Source organism: Passer montanus, unplaced genomic scaffold (assembly GCF_014805655.1).
Source record: "Passer montanus isolate IOZ18808 unplaced genomic scaffold, ASM1480565v1 scaffold113, whole genome shotgun sequence".
Classification (NCBI taxonomy): Eukaryota; Metazoa; Chordata; class Aves; order Passeriformes; family Passeridae; genus Passer; species Passer montanus.
The window spans coordinates 235,585-263,546 of record NW_024357947.1 but is presented as its reverse complement, the minus strand read 5'-3'; the positions used below and the strand labels follow the sequence as shown (position 1 = coordinate 263,546).

The 27,962-nt window shown below is 39.2% G+C and overlaps 1 protein-coding gene across 1 annotated transcript in view; it reads right to left on the bottom strand.

The window, feature by feature from the left end:
- Positions 1-27,962, bottom strand: part of LOC120496207 (neural-cadherin-like) — a 60,280-nt gene that overhangs the window by 11,288 nt on the left and 21,030 nt on the right. The window contains exons 6-26 of the mRNA XM_039696438.1: positions 26,599-26,848; positions 23,689-23,831; positions 21,214-21,386; positions 20,048-20,216; positions 19,086-19,256; positions 18,381-18,553; positions 17,217-17,384; positions 16,349-16,598; positions 16,123-16,250; positions 15,074-15,260; positions 14,187-14,330; positions 12,799-13,083; positions 10,653-12,266; positions 9,495-9,588; positions 8,130-8,314; positions 7,687-7,916; positions 4,492-4,763; positions 3,492-3,706; positions 2,192-2,319; positions 1,551-1,678; positions 139-262 (exon numbers count right to left, since the gene is read on the bottom strand). Coding sequence (XP_039552372.1) covers positions 139-262; positions 1,551-1,678; positions 2,192-2,319; positions 3,492-3,706; positions 4,492-4,763; positions 7,687-7,916; positions 8,130-8,314; positions 9,495-9,588; positions 10,653-12,266; positions 12,799-13,083; positions 14,187-14,330; positions 15,074-15,260; positions 16,123-16,250; positions 16,349-16,598; positions 17,217-17,384; positions 18,381-18,553; positions 19,086-19,256; positions 20,048-20,216; positions 21,214-21,386; positions 23,689-23,831; positions 26,599-26,848 — 5,231 coding nt within the window. The remainder of the gene's footprint in view (positions 1-138; positions 263-1,550; positions 1,679-2,191; positions 2,320-3,491; positions 3,707-4,491; positions 4,764-7,686; positions 7,917-8,129; positions 8,315-9,494; positions 9,589-10,652; positions 12,267-12,798; positions 13,084-14,186; positions 14,331-15,073; positions 15,261-16,122; positions 16,251-16,348; positions 16,599-17,216; positions 17,385-18,380; positions 18,554-19,085; positions 19,257-20,047; positions 20,217-21,213; positions 21,387-23,688; positions 23,832-26,598; positions 26,849-27,962) is intronic.

Genomic DNA, 27,962 nt, shown 5'->3' with positions numbered 1-27,962 from the left:
TTTCTTATATTTTACACTGATGCATGTGAACATTGAATGCACTGATGGAAGCAGAAGTTTCGTGTATAATATGAATCTCCCAAAAGTTGAATAAAGAAGTTTTCTTCTCTGCTAAAGCAAACATTACTCTGCTCTTACCTGAGTATCCAAGATGAAATTGCGCAAGCAGCCAGAAAAATGTTTGTGTAGCAATTGTGGGTAGGAGTATGGTATGGACTCTTTCACACCACCCAGCTGGAGAACATGGTTCACATTCAAATACCTTGAAAAATCACATCAATAATAAAAATAGATGTGCATCTTCCTTTAAACATGGATGTATAAATACATAAATACACTACTTTTCCAAACATAACATAATAGTAGAATGCAGCTACTTAATCTTCTCTCTCTGAAATAAAACCCTTTAAAATAAAGGATATTTTTTAAAACATGACAGTGAAACTGGCTGAACTTTTATCTGTGGGACACTTACATTTTGGGTATGTTTGCATCCAAGTCAGAAACAGCTGTGATATTCTAGACACCATATTCTCCTTCAAGTGCTCTGTGTGTGTGCACAGACATGCTATGCTGTAGGAATACTACAAAAAAGGCTGTTCTGTGTACGACAAAACTCAGAAATCTAAAAGTTGGGTTCATGTGGTCTGAAAGGCCATGATAAACAGGTCCAAGCTCTGCACTATCTCCCAATCATCTCTCCAGGCCAAAGAACTCCATGCATTTTAGTCCTCATACTTTCTTTTTCCCAGAGTTATCAATTCATTTTTTTTGTTTTCATTTGTCCTTATATTTTCCCCTTTCTTTGTGCTCCTTTCATGACCAGGAGAGCTCTAGGCAGCTGTGGACAAGGCTTAATCCCAATGCTCATCAGAATACTTGCTTGGACTATCTATTCCACAGCTGAAGTATCTTTGTTAGTACAAAGGTTTCCTTAAAATATAACCTGAATATTCCTCACTGTAACTTTAGACCTTGTACAGAAGAGATTGTCTAAATCCTCTTTGCACCATTCTTCTGTATACACTGAGACTTATCATCTCTCTCCTTAGTTTTCCCTTCTTTCTATTAACTGACCTCAATTCCTTCATTCTTGATTCTTACTCTCAGGGTGAGCTGATTAGTCATTGCTCTTCTCTGGACTGTACCCAGGTGCTCCTTGTGCACCCTGCTCTGTGGGGCACCAACTGCACCCAGGACTGTGATGTCAACTGGCCTGAATTCGTAAGGTTTTAAGGAGTAGGCTCACAGAGATTTGATAAACAGAGAGAAATGCCGTTGGTGAAGGATGGTACACAGGGCCCACAAAAGCTCCAATAATAGCCACAGAGTTTTGGGGTTGTCAATTAGTAGTGCAACACTACTCAGTGGAAGACTGGTTCCTTAAAATCTGTTTAGTTCTTTGACGTCCAGGCTTGGTCTAGAAGGTCTGAGAAAAGAGGAAATGCTTTTTATGCTCCTAGCCATCACTAACTCTGCTTCAGTCTAACAGGTCAAATGTTCACAGGCCTTAGAATGAAGTGCCTGTCAGGGAGCCTCCAGGAATGTACCTTGCTCTCCGTGGAGCCGACCCCAGGAGTTCGCAGTTGGTGCGATCTTCGGCGGACAGCCAGCGGCCAACGCCTTCGATCTCGGAGAGCGCGGCGGCGCTGCACTGATCCAGGGTGAAGCGGACGGCCTGTGCACGACACACACACTGAGCTGGCCTGCTGCACCACACCTCAGCTTCCACTTCCTGCACACTAGCATCCAAAATGGGCTGGGGTGTTCCCTGTTTGTTCATCTTGCAATAACCAGTAGAGCCAAAATGGAACCATTCAGCAAAAGCAGGGACTCCTCAACTTTATTTGTGCTTATGAGTATTTTAACCACTTACACAAGACCTGTAACTGCATTTGCAAGTAAATAAATATCTGCTTTTTTGTCCATAAATAATGGATTCCAGTGGCCACATTCTATACGTGCTTAGAAAAGGTAAAGATAACAGAATATGGATTACAGCATCACTGGATGTGGAATTCACAATGAGGTTGTCCCAAAATTTCTATTACTCATCAAATCTACATGAGCAGTTAGGACAATACCTATTGTCTGTTCTTTATTGAAAGGCTGTTCTTTCTATCCTCCTGTATCTGCACAGGGAAATATTTTTAGAAATATTAATATCCTGATATGAAAAAAAATAACTGACCTGACCATTGGTTCTGACTTCCAGTCGATGCCACTTCTTGTCTGCTACATTCAGATGACTTGGAAACTGCAGCACCACAGAACCTGAGCCATGGCTCATCTTCAGCACAGGAACACCACTAGAGAGTTCTAATACAACATGAAAGAGAAATTAAATTCAGCTACAAAATGTCACTTTTGGTATCTCAGCACTGAGATGTACTGATTTAATGGTTATTGTTAGTCACATATAGGGGGGTCACTACAGAAATAACTAGAATTATACCCTCTGTCTTCTATTAAGCAGAAGTACTCGTTCAATATATTATTTACTTATACACTTTAGATTATTCTACTTCTCTGCCAAAACACTGAAACTAATTTCTGAGAAGCAATCTGCAATTTTATGATGCTCTAAAGCAATTAATATATGCAGGTTTCTTCTTTCCCATCTTCTACTCAAATTTACAAGTAACTGCAAAGCAAAAAAAAGGTAAATTATTAACTATTCAACCACATTACCTTTCAATTAATCAGGAGAATGTAAAATGCCAACCATACTGTTCATCTTGTGTGTTAATTCACAAAAAATAAGCAGCAGTAACCTTTTAAATATATGTCAACATAAAGCATTGAGTTCTACTTGTAGATGAATCTTCCCACAATGGCAGGTGGGGCTGGATTAATCCATCACATCATTGCCATTTAAAAAAAAAAATCTACAAAATTGCCCCAAGACCAAAGAGAGTTTAAGTGGATTTCTTTTCTCACCAAACTAGATAAGAATGACATGCTACTAAGACTGCACTACTCATGTAATACCTATCTTCAAAGCACCTAAATTCCTTTATAGTACTACAATTTTTCTAGGCAGGTGAATTTTTTATATATATATATCAATCTGTTTTGCTTTCCCCTTCATTTCTACAACACTGTAGAACCCAAAGCCAGAGATGCAGGCTAAAAAAATAGACATTAAAGGAGAAAGACTGCCTATCTTCAAAGCACCTAAATTCCTTTATAGTACTACAATTTTTCTAGGCAGGTGAATTTTTATATATATATATATATATATATATCAATCTGTTTCCTTTCTCCTTCATTTCTACAACTCTGTGATGAACCCAAAGCCAGAGATGCAGGCTACAAAAATAGACATTAAAGGAGAAATTGTTAGGAAATGCTTCAAAATATTTTTACACCACAAAACAAATTACCTCATTAAGTGGAAAGACAGAATCCATAGTCTAATTGTTACATTGGTCACAAATAATCCATTCCCAAAAGATATTTAATTTTTCCACACCCTTTTGCAGAAGTACCTATTGCAATGAAGTTTTCTGTACTCCCAGGTTCTGGATTTGATAAAGGGCCGCTATATAGTAAAAGTCCATCTGGAGCCACAGTAATAAACTCTAGAGAGAGTGAGCTTTCAAAACAAGGTCTGATGGGACGAAACCATGCATAACCATTTCCATGGAAACTGTGCTTAGTCTGCTGGCAGTCTGGTCCATGAAAGGAAGCAGGACAAAGACATCTGAAAGACCATAAACAAAAGAAATAGTCACAATTCCCCCATGTTCAGCTATTCAGCTTTTTTTTTGGTTTTACATGCAGCAGAACTTAAATCACAGTTAAAACTCAGCAAAACAAAGATTTTAGTGGAATCTTAGATGTGTCTGGCAATTATTAGAATGCTCTAAGAATACAAAGTAATTTTGTTCCTTATACTAACTCCCTCAAAAAAAGTATTTTTGCAAGTTTTGAGAAAAATAAACTTTTTTTCTAAATAACACATAATATTATACATCAATTTATTACAGAGTAAACTCAGGAAGGTTAATTCCTGGCTGGAAGTAATTTCACTAAGGGAATACTGCTGCATGCCAGGTGATGCTATAATAAAGCAAGTTTACAATCGAATGCTTTTCAGGCTCCTTATTACCCATTGTTTGGACTATATTTCACTCCTACATCCCTGCTGCTACCATTGGTACTCACTTTTATTATTACTCTGCTGGAAAAGAGAAAAAAAACAGAGCACACATGCCTTCATCCTGAATTAGGTGCTCTTAACAAATGACAAGTGTTAATTCTGTGTTCCCCAGGGTTTTCTTTGCTACTCATGCACTTGTTGGGACCACAGCCCCATCGAAACCATCAGGAAGTCCCTGTTGCTGTTAGGTTTACACCCCAGTGCACTTGTGGGGTTTTTCTGTTTCTCCTCCAGTCAGAAGTACATTTATGGCAGGTACCTCGTAGGCATCACTCAACACCTTAAAATGAGAGGGCAGAAATAACGTGCAGAGCAGGTTTGCTCACCTGTAGCCGTTCAGAGTGTCCACACAGAGGCCCCCGTTGAGGCAGGGGCTGCGGGCGTAGGAGGAGCAGGGCTGGTGCAGGCGCTCGCGGGCGGAGCAGGCGCAGAGCCCCTGGCTGGAGGTGCTCAGGGACACGAAGGACACGCTCCCCGTGTCCATCACTGTGGGGATGTCACTCACACTGAGGTGGTTTGTACAGCCCTCACTGCAGTTGGCACTCCTGCACTCGTCGACATCGATCTGGGAAATGTTCAGTTGCAGAGCTGACTGCATCTAAGAGCAAAGACAGCAGCACTGTTATCCTAATGAAGGCTTTCACCTCAATTCTGAAAAGTTGAATCAGAGACTTAATGCAGGGTTTAGTTTCTTGAGCATTACTTAGTAACATCCCTGATTATATAGGCAAGAAAAATAATTTGAGAAATTCAGGAAGCATTTCATTAAAAAATTACAGCAGCAGCATTTCCTATAAACTTGATCATTGACACGATTGAGTGTGAACATGTTGAATCTGTACTGGTCTAATGACATTATTCCAAGTACCAAAGCTCTGAGAGCTGTGACACTCCTCAGAGCTGCAGCATCTGCATCACACATTTCTGCACTTCAATAGCAACAGGAGTGTTTCAGCTCAAGCCAGGATAAATCCTTCCTCAGCAGTAACACCCAGATATTATTCCTTACATTCTCTCACACAAAAGGATACAGACACAGCAAAATGCAGAGCTGAGCTGCTTTCAGTAATCATGTCCACAGACATGTCCACCTGACAACTTTGTAACAACTTGGATTCAGTCTAATGATTTGTGCCCCATACATTTACATTTCATGTCAAGCTGTCTGCAACAAAACAGGGTCAGTTCAGCATACAGGATACTGTATTCTATCCTACATTAACCTTTGCTAGTTCACTGTTTTTACTGTTAATGGGGCTTGCACCTGAAAGCCCAAGTACCAAATAAAAAGAGCCTCAGGGTAATCACAGCTCTGGTAATGTAGGAACAGTGACTCTGAGATCACAACTTCCATTCCAAATGGAGCAAGGAAGCACTGGCAGAGAGGGAGGGAAGGGAGCTGCTCACAGTGTGAGGCCAGCACAGATCTGCCATTAGTCCTGGCTATTTGTCTTTCAACCAGCTCCCCTGAATTATCACAGTTTGTTCTTTCTACTTATTTGGAAATTTTGCCAGGTGTCTGTTATGAAGCTTCAGAATTTGATCTGGTATTGGTGATTCAAATACACTGAAATGTGCATTTAGTACCCAAACCTGAGTTTGGGTGAGTGAGGCAAAAAGACCTCAACTACTCTCACAGTGGTACACAAATGAACAGGGTATATAAATGTAAAACTAACAACACTAGAGCTTTATGTATTTAATATGGAGGGTTTTCTCCAAATGGTAAAACATATGGCAAATATCTTAAAAATAAGCTTTGAAAAGATCAAAACAAATACACAAATACTCAAGTGCTTCTATTTTTTTCTCATTTGTGTAGTCATCTCAGTTCACCACTGTAAGAACTCTGATCTTTATAATCCTTTGTCTCCATATTCTCAAATATCATAACATGTATTGATGCCCTGCCCCCAAAGGCACAGAGTATACTTTGCAATGACATGATGCATCCTGTCAGTGCAGGTCTGTGTCTGCTGCCCACGTTTATCACCATCAGTGGAGAGTCTGTAATGCACATTTAGACATCTATGTAATGCTGTCATTGAAAAACTGTATAAAAACAACCTTGGCTCCTTTAAAGTATTAGGATGGATTATTTTTCTGCTAAATAAAAATTGCTGTTGTAAAACTATATCCCCAGGAGGTAGTGCAAACATATTATTTATGTAGAAATTCAATGAATAATTCCAGTGCTAATTACTTATTTTCTATATTTATAGTTATACACATAGAAAAACTACTGGAGGAATTCTCCAGCTATGATTGGTTTTCTGTAAACTATTGGTGATTACTCACTAGAACTATTCATTAAATATTGAAAGGTGGTATATAATTAACAAAAACATATTTTTTCATTAAAATACGTGAAGCAATCCCCTTGTTACCACTTTGATGAATTCAGGTGTCATGTATTATGGCAGAGAATATTTGAAATCTTATTGTATTTTCTATCTTATTGTAGCAGTAATTCAATAAATATGCAAAAGAAGAAGTCATTACCCTTCATGAATACTCTCTGTCTCTGGCATTCCCTATTTGGTCACTCTGAAGACTCTCATAATCCACAGAGCCATTCAAGATACACCAAGAAGGAGGCAGGTAGTAAGTTAAGACACCCCTGTTTGGTTCCCAGACTCAGGCAGACGCCACCATATTCACACAAATGGAAAGTGCTGATTTCTCTTTGGAAATATCATCCATATGATGTACCATGTATTAAACCCACATATGGCCAGGGCAAGTGAAAAGCTGAGCAGTGTCACTTTGCCTTTGTGCAGGGCTACAGAAAAATCCAGCTGTGGCCAAGACAGACTGTGTCTGTAAGTGAGTCAGACAGCAGGACAGCTAGGGAACACCAAGAAGGGGAGGAAAACATCTTCCATCCAAAAATATTTCCCTTGACAACAGTAAAAGAAGTTGGGGACAGTGTCACTTTGAAGCTGTCCTTTGGTGAGATAAATGCAACCACAGGACTGGTTGTCTCCATCTCACTTACCTGTTGCAAGTGTCACCTCGTTATACTGCAGAATTTCTGTGAGGGTGCCATCAAGCCTCCACTCTAAGTGTCTAAACACAAGCTGATGTATTTGGGGATGACACAGACTGGTTGTCTCCATCTCACCTGTTGCAAGTGTCACCTCGTTATACTGCAGAATTTCTGTGAGGGTGCCATCAAGCCTCCACTCTAAGTGTCTAAACACAAGCTGATGTGGAGATTTGGGGATGACACGATGAAACACTGACTGGAGAAAACAGTATCTACCCCATGGCAGCATTGCAGACCCATTTTTCTGCAGCTCTCCAGTGACTATTCATTGAACCAGAAATTAGTACAACCACACCATACCAGTATGTGTGGCAACAAAAAGAAGGAAGAAAGCTTGAATTAAACACTTGTTTTTCTCCTGACTGAAGCAATAAGACCCTTATCTGTAGATGCAGTGTAGTTTTCCACTGAGGTTTGGGATGCACACCCTGCAAACTCAGTGTTTGCTGGAGTTCCACAGGTGAGAACCAACCTCAGTTTTGAAGGCTGCCATCTCCGCATGCAGCTTCTCAGGTCTGTAATAGGCTGAGCCAGCACGGACTGCAAATCTCACATCTGTCTGTTCTCCATCCCTGCCCATCACACTGAAGACAATCACATCACTCAGCTTTGCAGGTAACAGTTTTGCAAGGAACTCCTTGAACTCGCCATGTCTTGTTTTGCCATGTTCATCTCTCCTTATGAACTCCTCTGCTGTGACACCTGGTCAGGGGATTCAAAAATAGATAAACCTGAATAGCTGGGAGCTCACAGGTTAATTTCTCAATTTATTTGTTATTCAACAATATGGAAGCATACCAGAAAGTAGCCTACAGAGATAAGCAAATCAAGTATTGATGTAATAATACCTACACCACATAAACATTCAGTTAGAGAAGCAGCTGATCTAAACTCTCACCAGCAAATAAAACCAACCTGAGAAACGCACAGTGGCTGAGTTTTGTATGGCTTCATTTTCCAGGTCTCTGACATGGATTTGTACTGTAGATATAACATCAGGACAAACTCCATCAGAAACTCTAACTCTTAAGTTGTATATTCCCTGAGGAGTGTTGTCCACCATCAGCAAGGACCCAGTCCTCTGATTGAGTCTGAAAGATCTAGACAGAAACCTTCAATTAGGAAATCTTAACAAATCAAAGTTGAAGATTCACTTTACTCATTAACACCATTGAAAAGGCCTTAAATGTTACTGTGAAGGTTATAGGGCCAAAACTTAAGGGAATTATGCAACAACCTCAGAAAGGCACCTCAGCCACCTTAAGTGAGAAATGACAATCTGCAGATCTTGTAAAGAGATGCTCCTGCCACTCAGCCTTTCCCAGATTTGAACAAAAGCAATTTGAACTTGCAGTTAGAATTTGTGCAGTTGAACCAGGTGGTTCAGCACAGTCATCATGGGCAAGCCTCTGAGGTCAGTAAAAGGGAGTGAAAAACCCACACTGATCATTCCAGGTCCTCATCTCTATCTGGAACAGCGTAAGTCTGTATAAAATCTCTCACAGCATCTTCATGGGACACCTCAAAGGGCCAGTAATCAGCAGTTATGGAAATATTCCATGACCATTATTATGGAACAGTGACCTCTTAGCATGGAAACAGGCCTAGGGGCTGCTGATGGACACAAAGTCTTTAATTCTGGGCTACAGCAAGCTTTTAAACTTCCAGTCATAGCACAGACTAAAATTCACTTTCACATCCATTTTTCCCTTTCAGACAGCATACAGTTATGCCATAAACCATCTCACTTTATGATATGAACAAAAAATGTCTAAGTAGGAATTAAGGGTCCAATTCAACATTACAATTAACAGAAAAAAACCTCCACTAATCTGAGTCATGGTTTTCACATGCAGTTGTAAATTTAGCCATCAAAGGAGAGCACCAAATTCCCTTCCACTTTTGATGAAATTACTCCATTCTTTGCTTTTAAATTCAGGATTTGTACTCCATCAACCCTAACATCTGAAAGCAAGCGTTAGGACTCTGTCTGTTTTTAAATTGGAGCTTACAGAATGCACATTTTAAAGTAAATTAACTATGACATCTGACTAAAAATCAACATCATGGTGTGATCCTGCATTGTCTTGGAAAAAATATTTAATGCAGTAATTTCTTAATACCTAGTAACCCAAGTGAAAAAGAGCATTTGAAAGGTACATCCCTTAATACACTCAACACCCTGGCTTTATGCACATCCTGAACACAGAGAACTACATGGTGAGAAAATAATTACAAAGGCATAAATATTACTCATTTTGACAGAAATACAATCCTCACTTGAGCAGTTTTCCTTCAGAGAGAAATGTTTTATTGTCCCAGTCATCCTGATCTGGTGCAAACACTTCCCCAAGCACTGTTGTTGACCATTTTCCTGTTGAGATAAATTATAATAAATCTGCATTTAATTTTTGCTTTTCAGTGCACTTTATATTCTGTGACATTCATTACTGCATTTATTATTTTCAGACTCCTGCTCGATTTAGTGATGGTTATGATCCAAGATTCTTAAAACAATGCATAGCCTGTCATATGATTTCTGCCAGTTCTGGTAATGTGAGCACGATGGAGATGCCACATGAAAGAAGAAAAGCTGGAAATAGCACGAAACAACACCAGAATCATACATAAATACAACTTTCTAAAATCTCTCAGACAAAAGAAAAATTAAAAATCACCACATCAGGAGTTAGTTCCAAATGTTTAATTGCTACTCTATTATTTTGAAGAGCACACAAAGTAGAACCCAAGAAAAGAGGGAGAGCATCTTATGGGGTACAGCTGAGTGAGAAGGACATGACTGGGAAAAGGAAAAGGGCAGGAAGACACCAAGCTGGGCCAGATCTTGGTGATTTTTCAAGGCCCTTGGGAGCTGGCACAGAAGTGGAACATCCAATCAATTTTTCTAAAACAGCAAGAGAAACAAATCCAGGGAAGGAGACTTTTGAAATCCACAGTCCAGGTTCAGCAACATGGGATATTTTTAAGGCTCAAATCTGGAGCCAAGCCAGCCTGGATGCTTCATTCTCTCATTTGTACAGTATGACCTGGTCACATCTTTTTTGCTGTTTAGGCATACCAAACTTAGAAAATATAACTGTAAAATATCTTCTGTAGGTGAACGCTCATTAACAGAAAATAGATTTCATGGGTTTATAAAAATACTGCTTTGTCTGCAAGTTCAATATATACCTGTTTGCAGCTAACAGTTCTTTGGTAGATAATCTTTTACACACTAAGGTCTGAGTTTAATAAATATATTTAACTTATTCCACCTTACTTAGTCATTTACAGAACAGGAGCTGCAGTTTTAAAGTATGTAAACCATTAAAGAAACAGATTAACAGACTGCAAGAAAGAAATTAAGTGTAAAACTCTGCTATTTCATGAATCTGATCTGATATCCAGAATCTGATCTCACATCCAGCTAGCACTTACCTTTGTAGCTGTACACGTAGACCTCCTTGTGGCCAGACTCGTGGCAGTTGTCATTCTCATCACCAATTGTTATAGTCAGGGTGGTTGTGGAGCTCATAGCTGGAATCCCACTATCTGTTATAACTATTGGCAGGTGAAACACCTTCTGCTTTTCTCTGTCAAAGGACCTCAAAGCTGTTATAGTTGCTGTGTTATTTCTGTTGTCAGTAAGAGAAAAGTCCAAGGAATTCTGATATTCTGGTGGCAATGAAAAGGCAAAGGGTGGCCCGTTTTCCTCAGCATCCGGATCAAATGCATGAAGCAGCTTTGAGGTATGGTTCATGTGCACTATCTCAGGCTTCAATGTATTTTCCCAAACTACAGGCATGTATGGTGCTTCAAACCTTGGCCCATTGTCATTAATATCCAGCAAGTTAATTAAAACTGTAACACTTCCAGTGCGGGCAGGTGTCCCCTGATCTGCAGCCTGTACAATTAAAGCGTATTTCTGAATGGTTTCACGATCAAGGGCATTTGCCACAACCACGTGACCAACCTGGTCAACCACAAACTGTCTCATAGGGTCTGAATCTGGCTTTATAGAATAGATAATCTTCCCATTCAAATCAGAGTCCTTGTCTGTAGCCCTCACTGTGGTTACTGTAGTACCTACAGGGACATCTTCAAATACAGGGTTTGTCTGAATAAGCTGAGAAAGGAAAGCTGGGCTGTGGTCATTTGAGTCTTCAACTTCAATCAGGCACACTGCAACACTAGAGAAATCCAGATCTTCCACAGTAATAGTAAGATTAAACTGTCTTTCACGGGCATTCTCAAAGTCCAACTTTTTTTTCAGTCGAACTGTGCCACATTGCCATTCTTTGTCATTCTCAACATAAAACTTCTCATCTGGGTCTCCCCCAATGATACTGAACATTAAGTCTGCATTTTCCCCAATGTCTGCATCCGTAGCACACACCCGCAGGACTTCTGAGTCAATGGCACTGTTCTCAGGAATTGCTGCCTGCCACAGCTTCTTTGTGAATTTGGGAACATTATCATTGACATCTGCAACCCAGACAGTGGCAGTGGCAGTTCCTGTTAGCCCTCCCCCATCTCTTGCTTCAACAGTAAGGAAGTAACTTTCAGTCCTCTCCCTGTCCAGCAGTCCCCCTGCCACGTGGATGGTCCCGGTACTGGGATTGATACTAAACATGTCAGTACCAAACTCGTTCTTCACATTCTCTGTTATCCTGTATGTCAGGACAGCATTCACACCAACGTTTGGGTCATCACGATCCACTGCAGCCATTTCCATGACTAAGGTGTCTGCAGGAGAGTTTTCGAAAACATTCCCATTGCAGTCATCAGGCATGCACGAGAACGTGGGTGCATTGTCGTTTATATCCCACACGTTGATGATCACATCTGCAAACCCTGTAAGTCCTCCTCCACCTTCATCAGTGGCCAACACAATGAATCTCCACAGGGCTCTCTCTTCCCGGTCCAGCCTCTTGTGGGAGTAAATGCTGCCTGTTTTCTCATCTATTGTGAAAATGTCAGCTGCACCATACCCATGCAAGGAATATCTCAAATCTCCCCCATCAACACCACTATCAGGATCAGTGGCCATAAGTTATAACAGTTTTGAAAAAAAAAAAAAAACAAACATAGAAAGCATGAAATATGCAGTGATTGCATCACATCCTATATGCTGCTGCAGTCTAAAGGAGTCCAAGCAAAAGCATATGAAATGGTAATAACATGTGCATGTCAGGGAATAGCAAACCCAGGGACAATTCAGGGCAGGCACAATGCATTTTTAACAATGTTAACAATTTAACAATTTTAGGACTAAAGTAATATTATATTCTTCATATTCATACAGGTAATTTAAATATTACATTCTGATAGCTGCTTTAGCCCTCCATTATTGTCCATTATTTGCTTTTCAGGATTAACAAATGATCCATCCTGTTTATCCTACTTACTATCCCTGTAATTTATTTTTTTTCCACAAAAGTCCATTTCTTCTCTTCAGTGATAAAAAAACTGTCAAAATAAACTTCATTAATATCTATGTGCTGAGTTATTTTAAACATAATTGTACCACAGTAATCTGTACTCTTTTATTGAAATATTATAGTCTGTGGAACTGCATACACTACCTGAAGAACGAAGACTGGCAACGAATCCAGTTCCTCAATTATACTTCCATAGTATTCATTGATAGAAAAAACTGGAGCCTCATCATTTTTATTCATGATGTTGATGATGATAACTGCATAATCCTCCCATTTCCCATCAGAGGCTAACAAGTGGATCTCATACATTTTTGTTTCTTCATAGTCCAGTGGCTGGGAGATGAAAATGGCTCCTGTTTCTGGATCTACATCCAGCACCCCTCCTGTGTTTCCAGCTGTGATCTGATACCGTAGCTTAGCATTTGTTCCTGTCAATTACCAACAGTGTCAGAAAACACACATTTCTTGAACTAAACTGATGGTGAGATGAAGGACAAATCACACAATAACTGATTAGTGGCATTATTTTTATTGTATTGTTTTTGTGGTCTTTTAAAACATGCAGCTATGTCAGATTACTTAGCAGCATTTTCAATTCTGGTGTGTCCAACTGTTGTTTGCCTCCACAAAATGTGTCTATGCAATGAAGTAGTAATTCTGTTTTAACTTTATTTAGAGGGCAGAAATTAAGTGCCATATATCCATCACACCAGGTCCCCTGTCCAACACGGTAGAGCAGATTTACAGGCAGCCTAAGTCCCAAACTAAAAGTTCCTTGAATGGGTAAATCCTTCTGCAGTATATCTTCACATTTGCCTCAGCCTCCTACAGAGAGCGAGGAATCCAGTGAAGTCAGGATTTCCTTGCATTTCACAAATACACAGAGAACAGTCCTTGGGACTTGTGCAACAAAAAAATCAAGAAAAGCAGTGTTTCACCATACAGTGAAGCTGAATTAGCAGTGCTCCATAGTCAAAAGATGGAAGCATGCACTGATCCCTCTCTCTTTTATCAGCACTGATTATATACTTTTAAAATATTAGTGGCTGAATTTCTGGCTGATTTGTGGATAGAACAGTGTAGCTAAAATTCATCACATGCATTTAGGAAATCTAGATTCAAATAAAACAAAGAAACAAACAAACCAAACACAAACTATTCTGTCCATCATAGAGAAAGCAAATGAATCTCACTGAAATGAAGTCTGACTAATTCTAGTTATCCAGGACATTTTTATTGGCACCTACTTGTAACAAAATGATCTGATCTATAAAAAATTTGTATCTGCAGGCACAGAAATTATCTCCTATCATCCCACATTAGTGTATGTCTCCTGAAATAAAAATTGTGCCTCACATCTCACAGTTATGAACTAATGTTCATGCCTGAAAAGTGCACATTTAAAGGAGTTTTAAAATCTGGAGACAAAAAGATTTCCTTTTCTCACACCACAAAATATCCCTTGGAGTGCTGAGATTAATGAAACTGATTAATATTTTGGACAGAGCCGTGGGGGATTGCAGTGCTTTACCTTCATCCTCATCGTTGGCACTGACTGTGAGGATGGTGGATCCCACATCCTGGTCCTCGTCCACGCTCACCTCGTAGACGCTCTGGGCGAAGACGGGCTGGTTGTCGTTCACGTCGCTGACGGACACGCGCACGTACGCCGTGTCTGCAGAGACAAGGAGCACACACTCAAACCCCAGCTGTGCCACTTCTGTCAGCTGCAATCCCTTCACCTGTCTGCCAGCACGTTCAATGCACACAAATATGCAGACAGTACAGAAACAAAACCCTTGTGGGCCGCCTATATACCAACATTACTCAAAAGCATTTGGGTATCAAATAAACGTCACATCCAATTTGTTTAAACACATACTACATGAATAATTGAGTCATTGATGCCTAATATGGCAGTTGTACAGTGTTTAGGCAAAAATTTTGTGTTCTGAAGCTACAAAATTTTAACTTTTTATTTAAGCAGGGTGATCAGTTGAGAAAAGGATTTTCTATCTTGCATATTCCTGCTTCACAATTACTTGTGACTGAATACTGTACATATGCAGTGCTTTGAGAAACACTTGCCCTGCCCAAGGATTTGCATCCTACAGATAATAGGCACATCTTTACCAGCTAGTCAATACTCTCTAAACTCTAGATATGATGGTCTATAGGGTGTTTTTATTTCAGAACAAAAACTTGCTTGATCATCACGTAAAGCTTATCTTCCAGCTCTGACACAACTGTTGCACAGCTAAACAGTAAAAAAGCCACTACAAAGACAGAATAACAGACACTTTTTCACAAGACATGGAAAAACAAAAGAAAATTACCATTTAATCTTGTATTTCAGAGCTTCTGTTTTCAGACATAATCCAAGTAATATCACACTTACCACAGCCATCTGTCCCTTACCAGAGTTTGGCTTGCCATGCTTTCCAGGTCGAGCTGATTCAGAGCCATCCACTGACTTGACTTCCAGAAGGTAGGAGCCCTTCTCCTCTCTGTCAAACACTGAGGTGGTGTAAATGGAGCCCGTCTGGGGGTCCAAGCGAAAACAGGTGTAATCTCTGCCACTGTCATGTAACAGGGAGTAAGTTACCTACAGGATTAAAAAGAAGTTGTTAATATATACTTTCCTTTTGTTGAATACTTCACAACTAGACCAGTACTTAAAGAGAGGAAGAACTCTCCCATGTCCGAGTACTTGATCAGGCCAAGGAAGCTGGGTAAAACTGCAGCTTCAGCAATCTGGTCTAAAGCCAATTAACTTCCTTGACTGCTGATCTGTAAAGGAAAATAATTTGTCTAATCAGCTCCTGATTTCACTAGCATGTGTTTGTATAGTGCTTGTGCTGCAGCACTCAAACTCAACTAAAGATCCCAAGTATTTCTACAGCATCCACAGGTGAGCTCCATTTGAACCTGCTCAGGATCACAGACCGCATTCTACCCTCTATTATATGCATGGTTTTGTGACTTGACTTCAGCTTGCACTCTTGTTCTAAGGATGTATCTCTTTTCAATTTGTTTAATCAGCAAGGAATACATTCTCTTTGGGTGTTAACTTGCCATATTTTGTAAGGATTCAGTTTGCAGTACTGCCAATGATTTCCAGCTCACAGAAGCTTTTAACACAGCTTTTCTTCCATTCATTCATCCATTCTTATTTTAGGTCTATGTAGAACTTTCCACACAAAGGAATTATACAGCAAGCATTTCAACTAAGCTACAGGCTGTGTAAATATTTCCTCTTTGTTTTCTGCCTCACACCTACTAGTTTGAGTTGCATTTTTCACCTGGCAACACAGAGAAGCATGTAATTATCTACTTTATTTCATTCTACATTTCCCTATTAGTCATCCCTTTTCTAGGGTGAAGATTTCCAGACTATTTAGCCATTGCTCCTGCAGAAGTTATTCCACAGCTTTCGTCAGGGGATATGAAGGTGCCCATTTTCTTACCTCACCATGCTGACCAAGGTCGAGGTCAGTGGCAGACACCTGAGTGACAAATGTCCCCACATCAGCTCCCTCTGTTACTGAGGCTTCATAAATGGATGAAGTGAAGAATGGGACATTGTCATTGACATCTAGAACATCAAAGAGAGCCCACAGAGAGGAAAACTATAAAACTTTAAAGGAAAACAGTGCAGGATTATACTGTGACATCACTGAGCAGCTCACACACCTGTGACATTAACATGGACCGTGGTAAATGCTGCCAGAGGAACTGCAGCCACATTCTGTGCTCGCACCCGCAGCTGAAAGCTCTTTGTTGTTTCATAATCCAGGGGCTCAGCTACCAGGATTGAAGCAGAGCCATCATGTCTGTTTGGAGTCAGGTAGAAACGCACTGGCATGTTGGTCTCTGGGACAAGCCCCTCTTCCAGGTTGTAAGTGACACGGGGATCTCCAAGGGGAGAAGTTGCTTTGATTGTCTGCACAGTTCAAAAAGTGTGTGTAATCAACCCTTCTGCAGGTAAGCAACATTTCTAAAAGCTTTTGTGTTTTCATTCTCCCAGATATTTGGCTACAAAACACAAAACTCCTATAAAAGCTCACTATTTATGCAAATAACCATGTTCAGTTATCTTGTCTTTGTGGGGTTCCCAGATGAAGGAAGGAATGATGTATCTGATTCTATGTTCTTAGAAGACTAATTTATTATTTTATTATTTATATTATATTAGAGAATACTATACTATACTGTACTAAAGAATACAGAAAGGATACAGACAGAAGGTTAAAAGATACTAATGAAAAACTCGTGACTCTTTCTCCAGAGTCCAACACAGCTTGGCTGTAATTGGCCAATAAGTCAAAATAATTCACAGCAGAAACCAATGAAACAATCACCTGTTGGATAAACAATCTCCAACTACATTCCAAAGCAGCAAAACACAGGAGAAGTAAATTAGATAGTATTGTTTTCCTTTTTCTCTGAGGCTTCTCAGCTTCCCAGGAGAGAAATCCTGGCAAAGGGATTTTTCCAGAAAATGTGATGGTGACACGGTTACTCTGCAGTCTGAGAGCTACAGAGAGACAAACAACCTTACCAAAATTGAGGCATCCCGTGTTGTATTCTCTGGAATAACAACTTCATAGCTGTCTCTTTCCCACTGTGGAGGCTGGTTTTTTGCACTGGTTACAGTTACAGCAAGTTCAACTTTACTGCTCCTGTTGCCTCCGTCTGTAGCAATAATCTCTCGAATTATAGATGACTTCTGAACAGTAAAAAAGGTTTCATTACAGAAGGTTTTGAGCAGACGTCAAAAAAAAATTTAATACATAAAATTAAAGGTACACTTAAAAATAAACTTCATAGAAGAAAAAGATCTGAAGATGAACTCAAAATATGAACTAGGTGTAAATTTGATGAAAATTCTATTTACTTCATTTAAGAGGGTTGGAAGATTTTTGCTATATGTCTCAATAAACCTAAGCAAATATCACACAAAATTTAAAACCAAACAGAACAAAAAACACACTTTGTGGAGGTCCTGAGTTCTTAAGCTTGCCTATTAACAAGTTCTTGTTATTAGGTCTGTAGGGTTCTTAGATTCATTAAGAAAAATATATTAAAATGATACAGCTGCACCAAACTTGTGTGTCAATTATTTAGAAGTTCAGTTTCGATATTAAAAATATCTATTTAAAGACTGACATCCACAACAATAGTTCAATTTCAAAACAAATTACTTTAAAACCTGAAAATATCAAACTGCTTGTGTAGGTATTTAGAAGTAGCTGAAACTGATCAATTACTACATGAATTATGCTTTCACCTTCCTGAGGGACAGCTATGCTTAATGCACCACAACTGACATATATCAAGTAGGGAATCTGTATCAGGACCAAAATTTCACACTTGTTCCCATGCAGGTTTGTGTCTTGACTCATTGCCTGTAAACACAATGAAGTGCTACACCTGAGTTCTTGCTCCTCTGCTTCTGCCCTCAGCCCTTGGAATCAGCATGCCAGATCCAGGGAAATGGGAAGAACAGGTCTCAGAGGCAGTGCTGTGGCTGCTGCTTCCCAGCTGAAAGCAGGGCTTGCTCAAGCAATTCACATTCCATGAACCCAGCAGCTAAAAGCCTTAGGCTCATGTTTAATTTAAATAGATGTATTGATCATTTAATCTGAGGGGTAACCCAAACTCATGACCTCAGTCTCTCCTATGATATATTGAAATAGCTTAAAAAGGAAAGCAAGAACCATACCTGAGATATGGGTTGGTTCACAAACACCCAGCCTGTGGTAGGATTAATCTGTAAATAATTTGGTTCATCACTTGCTATGGAATATGTAATGGCAGCATTTGAGCTGTAGTCATCATCACGGGCTGCAACACGCAGGAAGCTGGTCCCAACCCTTGTGTCCTCTCTAAGGAAATCTAATGGAAGGAAAGGATATTTCAAATTGATCATTAATTTGCTAAACTACCATGGACATTTTAGTAAGTCATAAAGAAATAACTGCCATACATTATTACTTTAGTACAATTTTGTCTTCCTTGGAACAATAGCCACACACACTGAGTATTTTAAAGGGCTGCTATCACTCCAGAGCTACAGATCACATCTGAACTTCATATTACCCTATTCATAACCTGGAATTCTTATTTCTTATAAGATACTTCTTTTAACTGTATTTTAACCCAGAGAATAATTGCTCTGTATGAATGACATGGCTATTGTTTCAAGGAACTTTCCCATAAAAGGCAGGCCTATGAGCCAAGGCTGAACATGTTACATCACACATTATACAGAGTAACAGCTCTGCATTAAACAAGCAAAGTGCATCTCTGGATGCATCAAAATTTGTCATATGTTCTACTGCCAGGATAGGCAAAAAACCAAAAATCTGAGACATGGGGTACGCTCACACTCAGGGCACTGAAACTCTATCCAATGACTCTCAATTACATTCATAGTGGGTGTTTTCAAATCTGGGGTCATTGTCATTTTGGTCCAGGATGACAATATTGATCTGGCATATTCCAATGAGTGGCTCCGCTGCCTGATCTGTTGCTGTCACAGTGATGGGATATTCCCTCTGCTTTTCTCGATCAAATACCTGAACAGTTGTCAGAACTCCTGAAAACAAATTAAATATAAAAGAGTTAAAATTCTGTGCATCTGGCAACCTTCTTCAAGCAGATGTTTATTTTTCTGTCAGTACATTGGGATACAATGCAGTAGGTTAAGTACACCTATAACATCAGCTTCAGGTTCAAGGATCCAAGCCTGAGATTTAACAATTGCAACAGCTGACACTGTACTGCTCAGGCAGACTCAAACTTCAGTTACATTTCATCCACACACAAGAGGAATTTTAATTAGAATGGAAGTGTAATTTAAGTATAGAAAATGGAGGTAAGTACAAACTAAGAGAATGACTTTCTCAAGAAATTATTTCTTTTGAAGAGCAGTAAGTACAGGCTAAAGGAATGTTTGATATCTTTTATCCTCCAGAAATTCAGCCTGAACTTAGTTTTGGCCTTCTAAGATTTAGTTCCTTTGCTGTTTGTAAGACTGCTGTCATTTGGATAAATCACTTATATGCCATTAGCAATGTTGCAAGATAATGTACACTTAAAAAAGTTTTGTTTGGGATTTTTAAATCCAGTCACAAAAGCACACAAGTTACTTCACAAAGCAGAATTTCCACGTTTCAAGGAAAACATCAGTTTTAGTTCAGTACTGGACATGTATGAAACTTTTAGTTTCATGGAGGACTTGTTCAGGCAGTTAATACAGTTTGTATTTGGTCTGCAGTCAAAACACTACATGAAAAAGCATGAAGTCTGATTTTATCTAAGCCTTTTTTCCAGCAGTGTCACAAGTTGGTTTCTCTATGCTATTATCAGCACTGACTTTTGCTTTACCTGTGTCAGGGTGAATGCTAAATGCTGGCAGGACACCATCTCTGTGCATCAAGCCATATTTCACTATTCCATTGGCCCCTTCATCAGCATCAGTGGCTTCAACCTGCAGAACAACAGTCCCTGAAGGCTGATTTTCCAGGACAGAAGCATGTTCCCGATAATACTGGCACTACGAGAGGGGAGGAAAAGAAAGAAAGAACAATTTAAAAAATAGAAAAATCAAGGACTTCCCTTGCCATTTGATTTAAAGGTATACTAGCAGAGGGAAAAAAGAATTATTTAGCTACACTTGCATTGCCATGCTCTGCTGTTAAAGCTTTATCTAACCATGATTAATTTAAATTTCTCTTGCTATTTTGTGGTTATACAAACAACACAAAACATGAGGCCACTGAGCATCTCCAGCTAATGGAAATATTTGGAGAAAAAGTTAAAATTGTTTCCAAATGCCAATACTTTTCTATACCAGCAAAGGTCTAGTAAAAGAGGGCATACACTTGCCCAAACTACAGAATTGTTTTGATCAAAAGGGATTTCTACACAAAGTAACTTTGTCAAGGAGAGGTTACTGAAAATTTCTAAGACTGACATGAATAGTTGCTGACTTTTCAAAATATGCAACATTGCTCATCAACATCTGAGCCATGAGTACCACACCTGAAATTTTTAGACAACAGATCTTTTAATGTGAATTAACATTCTGAAACCAAATTCAGGCATTTATTTTTTACAGTGCTTCAGTATTTAAGCTGAAACACTCATTCTTCTCTCTTTCATTAGTTCCAGATGCAATCATCAAAGGAAGACTTTGTAATTTAGAGAGGTGTTCTGGAGTATTGTGGAAGAAGCCCACTGCACAGACAGCTATCCCTGGGGATTCCTGCTCACATGGGATCTCCAGAAGTGTTTCACTTGGCCTCGCCCTCTGAAATGCCAGAGATGAGATGTGGCTCAGGGAACAGACAGGAGCTCACAGGAGCTGTTCTGCCACAAGAGCAGAACAAACCCTGAAAGCCTTAGGGAGGGATGGAGAAGAAGCAGAAGACAGGACCCAGAGGGAAGCAGAGCACCTCCTGACCAGCTCTGCTGCTGCACACCTACAATGCCAGCAGTGCTAAAACAGTTTTACACAGTCCAGTACAAATGGCAGAGGCTCATATATTTACCTTCTGAAAGACAGGTTTGTTATTGTTGACATCATCAATTTTCACAACAACCTGGGCAGTACTAGTGAGAGGATGGGGCCCTCCAGAGGCATTATCATCAGTAGCTGTGACATTCAGAACATACTCTGTCCCCTGCAGCTCAGGAAATGGGCTTGCACGAAGTCTAACTAGCCCTGTAAAAACAGCAGGTTGTGGGGTTTTGCTGCATTAACCCATTTCCATTATTCTTCTCACTAGTAAGCATGACAACAAAGCATTCTGGTTTACCTATTCACCAATAAAGCATAAGGCTGTGCTATTTAATTTAACTATGGTGTTTTTACTGCAGTTCCACATTAAAACAAAATTAAAACATCACAACAGGTTTGTCTGCAGGTTTGTCTACAGAGCAAACCGAGCCAGCAGCCACAACTCAGCTGACCTGCACATAATGGCTTCCATCAATCTGCAGCTGCCATGGACAGCTCAGCTGAGACTCCTTCAATTTTACCTTCCTGCAGCTCAGTCAGGGCACAGGCTGAGAAACCTCTGTTCTGCCTCAGAATTCCCCACAGGACACAGCCTGCTGGGTGGGACACAGAGGCACTGGTAAAAAGAGGTGCTACAAATGCAGACGGGACCACGGCTGCCTGAGATCCTGCAGAGAGGGGCTGTCATTCTTTTGCTCCACCATCCATCACATCTGTTATTCATCAGGAATAATCACAATTGTCATCACAACAGAGTATTTTCACAGCATCAATGTCACTAAATTTGCTTGAAAATGTAGTGTTTTAGCTGCAGGACTTATCTTTGACACTTCTCCACTGTACCTTCACATTTCTACAAGAGGATACAGACTATTCCCCTGACAGCATTCATGAAAAGGAGCTGCTGTAAGCCACTGCATAAACCTTTACTGGCTTATTCAGCAACAAAAGCTTAAAAGTCTTTTGGAAAAAATGCTAATGTTCCTAAAATTCAGTTTCAAATACTATAGAATTAACTGGCAAAAAAGTATAACTGTACCTATACATGATTTTCTATATTAAAACTGCGGAGCTAATCCCAAGAGATGCTATCAATCAAATGTTAAGAAGCTTTGACCAAAAACATCTGTTTCTCACAAAAAAGATCTTCAGAAGTGTCATGTATATTAATCCTGTAGCTTTTAGACACTTTCCAAACCTTTGTTCTTCTCCAGGTGCCACAGCATTTGTAGAAATTTAACTCTTGGAACCAGCAATTCTATTTTGAAGTCAGAAAGGAAGTAAAGGAGCTCATAGTAAACTCAGGGTCAGGATTCAATGCTTGCCAGTTACCTGCAGACTGTATTTTTGGGAATGTTTCAGAATCTAACATTAATATTGCAGAGCCATGATTGCATTGAAATTAAAATTTCATGTTAAGTGAACTCTATGAAATAAAGTGAAGGAATAACTAAGGGCAGCTTGGTCCTTCCTATGTGTTCAATGCTTTGGAAAATCTAAGTTCAGATTTTGATTGCAGTTCAGAATACAAAGTAGTTTAACTGAAGTTAATTAAGTTACTTCAATCCTTCAATGGGATTTCAATTTGTTTGCCTGTTTCAATCTCAAAACATCCTCTTCTGTTTTTTCAAGCAAGCAACAGCAAATAAATCCTATTAATTTAAAAGGATATTGCCAACCTACTCAAGATGCTGGTGTTTGCATTTATTTTATTTACTTCTTTTTTTCTAATGAGGACACCAATATGGTGGGAACCTTTTTTCTTCTCATGTTTTGAAAATATGTGATTATTGAAAAGAATTTTAAAAGAAGTAGAAATTGGCATTTCAGAACAAATGCCTTAAACTGTAAAGTATTCTCCACACATCTTTTCTCATGCATGCAATATTCTTGGCTAAATAACACTGGTCATGTGAGTGATTAATCTTAAATGAAAAATATATTTCTTCAGATTTTATATACTTTTACCTTCACTGTAATAAAACAGTGTTAGTCTCGTTCTACCTATAAACACTTCATTTTGTGTCAGCACAACATAGATAAGTCCAGCCAAGAAATATTTGCTCTCACCAGCATGATCAGGACATTGACACAAGCATGGGGTGGGAAAAGCCTCATTTAAAATCCCAGATGTCCAGTTTCTTATATTAAATTCTATTCAGATATCTGTCTGACATTTTGGAATGTCATCCTGTTATCAATAATCACATTCTCTATTAAGTTACTGTCTCTTAAGCTACCTGTTATCTATAATAATGCCCTCTATTAAGTTACTGACTGAAAGCAAACACTGAACAGGTAAGACAGGTCAATTATACACAGATTTAGGAAATTATACAATTTTTTATCATTATAAGAGAGTATATGCATTCTTTCCCTGCGCTTTCCAAAATTAAGCTTCAAAGATAGCACATGTGATTCAGTTTGATAATAAGACCAAATTCAAGGTGCATCACAACAGAACCAACATTATGACCACAGCAGCAAAGAGCTAATATAAAATTACCTTTCCTAGGGTCAATAACAAAGTTGCCTCTCTCATTCCCAGACAGAATATCATATGTCACACCATCTCCATCAGGATCAACAGCATTAACTGTGGCAATCAGTGTGTTTGGGCCTGCATCTTCAGAAACAAAACTCCTGTAGCTGTTAAAACACCCAGACAACAGCACATTCATGAATTTAACCAGGGATAGATACAGAACTGAACTTTACATAATAATATAATAGATACAGAACTGAACTTTACAACATCTACCAACTGCTTGTTCAAAGGACACTGCAGGAATTTGTAATTTTCTAATACAATTATACTGATATGTTGCTTTTTTGTTAAGCAGTGAAATTACAGCATTAATGATCTATCCAACCATCCACAACTTTCTGGTTTTACCCCCACATTTCCCTCCAAACTTCCAGCAGTACCACAGCCTTGAAGATGAGCTGTGCAACAAGACCTGTGCTAAATGCAGAATTCACTCGGGATTTTTTGAATTTGAAAAAATGAGATTCCTGATTCAGACTCCAAGCAAACATTTGCTAAGTTATAGCAGTTCCCATCACAGCACTTTCTGACACAAGCCCTCAAAAGACTTTCAGTGCAGTCCTTGCCCAGCAGGACTAAGATGAGAGTGAGATGTGGAGGATATGTGCATAATGTCAGTTTTACAAAAATCTCTGCTCAAGTCCAGACACATCACTGACATTGTAAGCCCTTAAGAGGCATTATCAGCCTAAGCTTAATGCTCTCTGGAATAGAAAAGCCCCTGCTTTAGCAAAGTCCCAAATATTTATTATTTTATCTGACTGCATGGAGCATGTGGCAGACTAAGCACCCACCAGGCCTGTCCACAGGAGATATCCCAAAGCTCAGCTCTGAGAGTGAACTGCAGCTGGCTGCATCCACCACAGTACAGATGCACACTGGGTTAGAGTGCTTATGGACACACTGCCCAGATGCTGAGAATAGCAAAAAATTGAAAGGAAAAGAAAATGGATGCTCAGAAAACCTTTTCCTTCGCTTTTGTTGTCAAGATATGTGTGTTTTCTATGAAACCTCCATAGAAACAGCTTCTTTTCTTCCCCAATTTTATATGCAGTGAAGTAAGAGAAGTAAATCATTCTGGTTTATCTCAGTCACAAACCTCAAGACATTGTCTTAACTGTGCATCTCAAAAGCAAAGGAACTGATAATTTTTTACATGAAATACAGGGAGAGTGGAGTTCAGAAGAGATCTCTTAAAAAAGAAAAAGTGAAAACTGACAACATGAAAGAGTGGTAGCCTTAAGCATTTCCTAACTGAGATAAAGAATAACTGTGATGAAAGAGAGCTCATGGCAAGGAATCATGAGTTTGTACTGGGCTGTAAGTCTGTTTGAACAAAGGGCTAGAAGGACAACACCATCCCCTAGATTTGGATTAGACTGCCACAGAGCACAACATTAACTGCAAACAGTCTCGCAACAGGCTCCAATTTCCATGAGTTCACAATGATTCTATTTCATGGAAAACTTCAACTAAGTTCTGTCTGAAATTTACCTCTGGGTTCAAGATCTTTTTCATAACTGGAAAAATAAAGAAAAATCAAAGCCTAGTTAACCAAAAGCTTGACATCATTTGTATTCCAGGAGATTAATTCAATTCCAATGCCTATCTACATACAACAGTCGTTTCCCTGCTATTGCACAGAGAACAGAAAAGCTTCTTGTGAAGGTTTGGTGATTTAAAATAATATTATTTTAATCATATACTTCAGCAAAATTTGAGTACAAGAGCTGGCAGGGAGTTTTATTTAAACTATGTTTCCTGTTTCCAATTTGTTGGAGATGTTTACAGCATCTTAAATATTATCACTCGCTTCTGATTAAAATATTAGGAACAGATGAAGATAAATATTCAATATCTCTGAATAGTAAAAGAAATTAAATGAAAAATAGGAAGAGAAACATAACCTGGTTTAGTATTCAAAAATATACAGAAATCCAATATTAAATTACAAAAGATCAAATTTTCCAAGCCATATCTCTTCAGCAATGTTTAGAAAAGAAAGAAAGGCACAAGATTTTGAAGCCAGAGGTTATCTGCACATAAAACAAGGACTGTCAGAAAGCTTTGATGTTTTGTTCAGTTAAACCCCAAGCTTAACATCACTGAAATCTTTACTTTGGTTTTGTTCTGGGCAACTTCTACTTTTAAGAGTAGAAGTCTGGTGCAAAAGCTGACTGGAAATTCCATTACTAAGGCTCTAACATCACTGCAATTTTACCGCACTTCTGGTATTGCTTCAAATTCTGCTGAATCCCAGCTATGGAAGAAAAGTGCTTACATGTATTTAGAAGAAAAAAAAATATACATACAATTTGTAGGGGATGGAAAGTGAAATTAAGTGAACTCCACTTAATGGCATTTATCTTGTGGGTTTTGTAATTCAGTTGCCATTTAGGTTTGTGTCATCTAAGCATTTTTCTTTGACAGCTATAAACCAGGGATGCAGACTGCTGACTAAGTTTCAACTGCCTAATTAAAAGGCAAAATTCCCCCATGTCTCTAAATGAGGGCTGATGGCAACAACTCTGCTGCCTGTTTTTTCTGCCTGATTTCCTGTGGTGGTGGAGGGGTGCTCCTGAAATTATTGCTCCATATATTTCAGTACATACTGGAAAAATAAAAATGCAAAAAAGAGATATAATAAATAAAAATAAATTTAAAAATTAATAAGATATGTATTGTTTATATACAACCTTTTTTTTTTTTTTACTGAGAGTTTCAGACTCAAAATATCACCACCCATTTGTCAGACCAGCTCTCAGCTTTGACTGAAACAAAGCCAATTGTCATTCTGTGATCAGCCATTCAACCAAAATACAAAAAGCAACAGTAAAAAATAACAGAGTCTGAAGAATTTGTATTTACATAGTCTGAGAAAACTCAGGTGCTTCATCATTCACATTGGAGACATGGATCCTAACAGTTGCTGTGCCAGTCCTGGGCTCTTCCCCCTGATCCACAGCCATGATGATGAACTCATAGAGGTGGTTAGGGCGCTCATAGTCCAACCGTGTGGCTGGAAAAATAGTGCCATGAGAAGTAATGCTGAAGTCTTGGCTCAGAGTGTAATACAGCAGCTGGGCATTCTCCTTGGAGTCACAGTCAGTGGCTGTCACTGGTAGAAGGGAAGAGAAAGACATTGTGTAGATCAAAGTTGGTGAATTGGAATGGTAAGTGCATTTACTGCTACTGTAGCAGGATTTGCCTTGGCAAATGTGGTGCCTGACATCAGTCAGAGAACTCTGCTCTCCCTTGTGCTTTTTTTTAGTGAACTAACCCTTACTCAAAATAGGTAATTTAAAAAACCAAAAGTTAAGTCCCTGGGAGAATTTAGATGCTAGATCTTGACTTTGTTCAAGAGTCCTGTACCATCAAGACTATATTCTCACATAGAGAAGTATATTCTCATGTCCACCTCACCTACACTGCTGACTTAAAATCACTCAGATCACACACTGGGAAATTAAAGATGGGATATTTAGATATATTATTCAACTGATGCCCATTACGTGTTTGTCAGATCCTATTCATAGCCTACAAAAATGTATTCTAAAAGCACAGTTACAGACCAGTAATTAACAAACTACCATTAGTACAGGATAAATCACTAAGCAGAACAATAGGAGGTTATCAATAGCAACTATTTACTAGGGAAAAGCAATTTTCCAGCAGTTGAATTTCCTTTCCCCCCTCAAGATTTAGAGAAAGTTGATGTAAGGGTTAAAGACAATACAAGACCCTTGTACAACTGCTTAATAGACACAAATTTGTTTTCTTGCTACACTTTACAGAGCACCACCACTTGAAGCTCAAGTGCTTGGTCTCCCTGGGAAGAAACAGTCTTCTTGTCAAGCATCCAAACAAAACCTCACACAGAAGAGTTAAAGTGTACAAGAGGCTGTTAATGCAAGAGAGCAGAACTCCTACAGCAAGCCCACACAGGACTCTCAGAGACAGAGAAGCTGAGCTGAGGCATCCACAACTTCTGATCCAGGATCACTCTCTTCCTTCAAGAAATGTAGCAAGACTGTTACTATGAGCCTGCTGCTGTAATACCAACCATAACAAAGTTCTGTTACTTCAAAATTCCACAAGAAAATCTGTTTCTTTTGCCTTCCTGTCCCCCAAAACTGTTTGGGCTGTGGCACCAGTAAATAACTCTGACATGAATCTACAAGGTGTCATTTGCCTTCAGAGAGCTGCAACTACCCACGCTGGGACAAGTAATT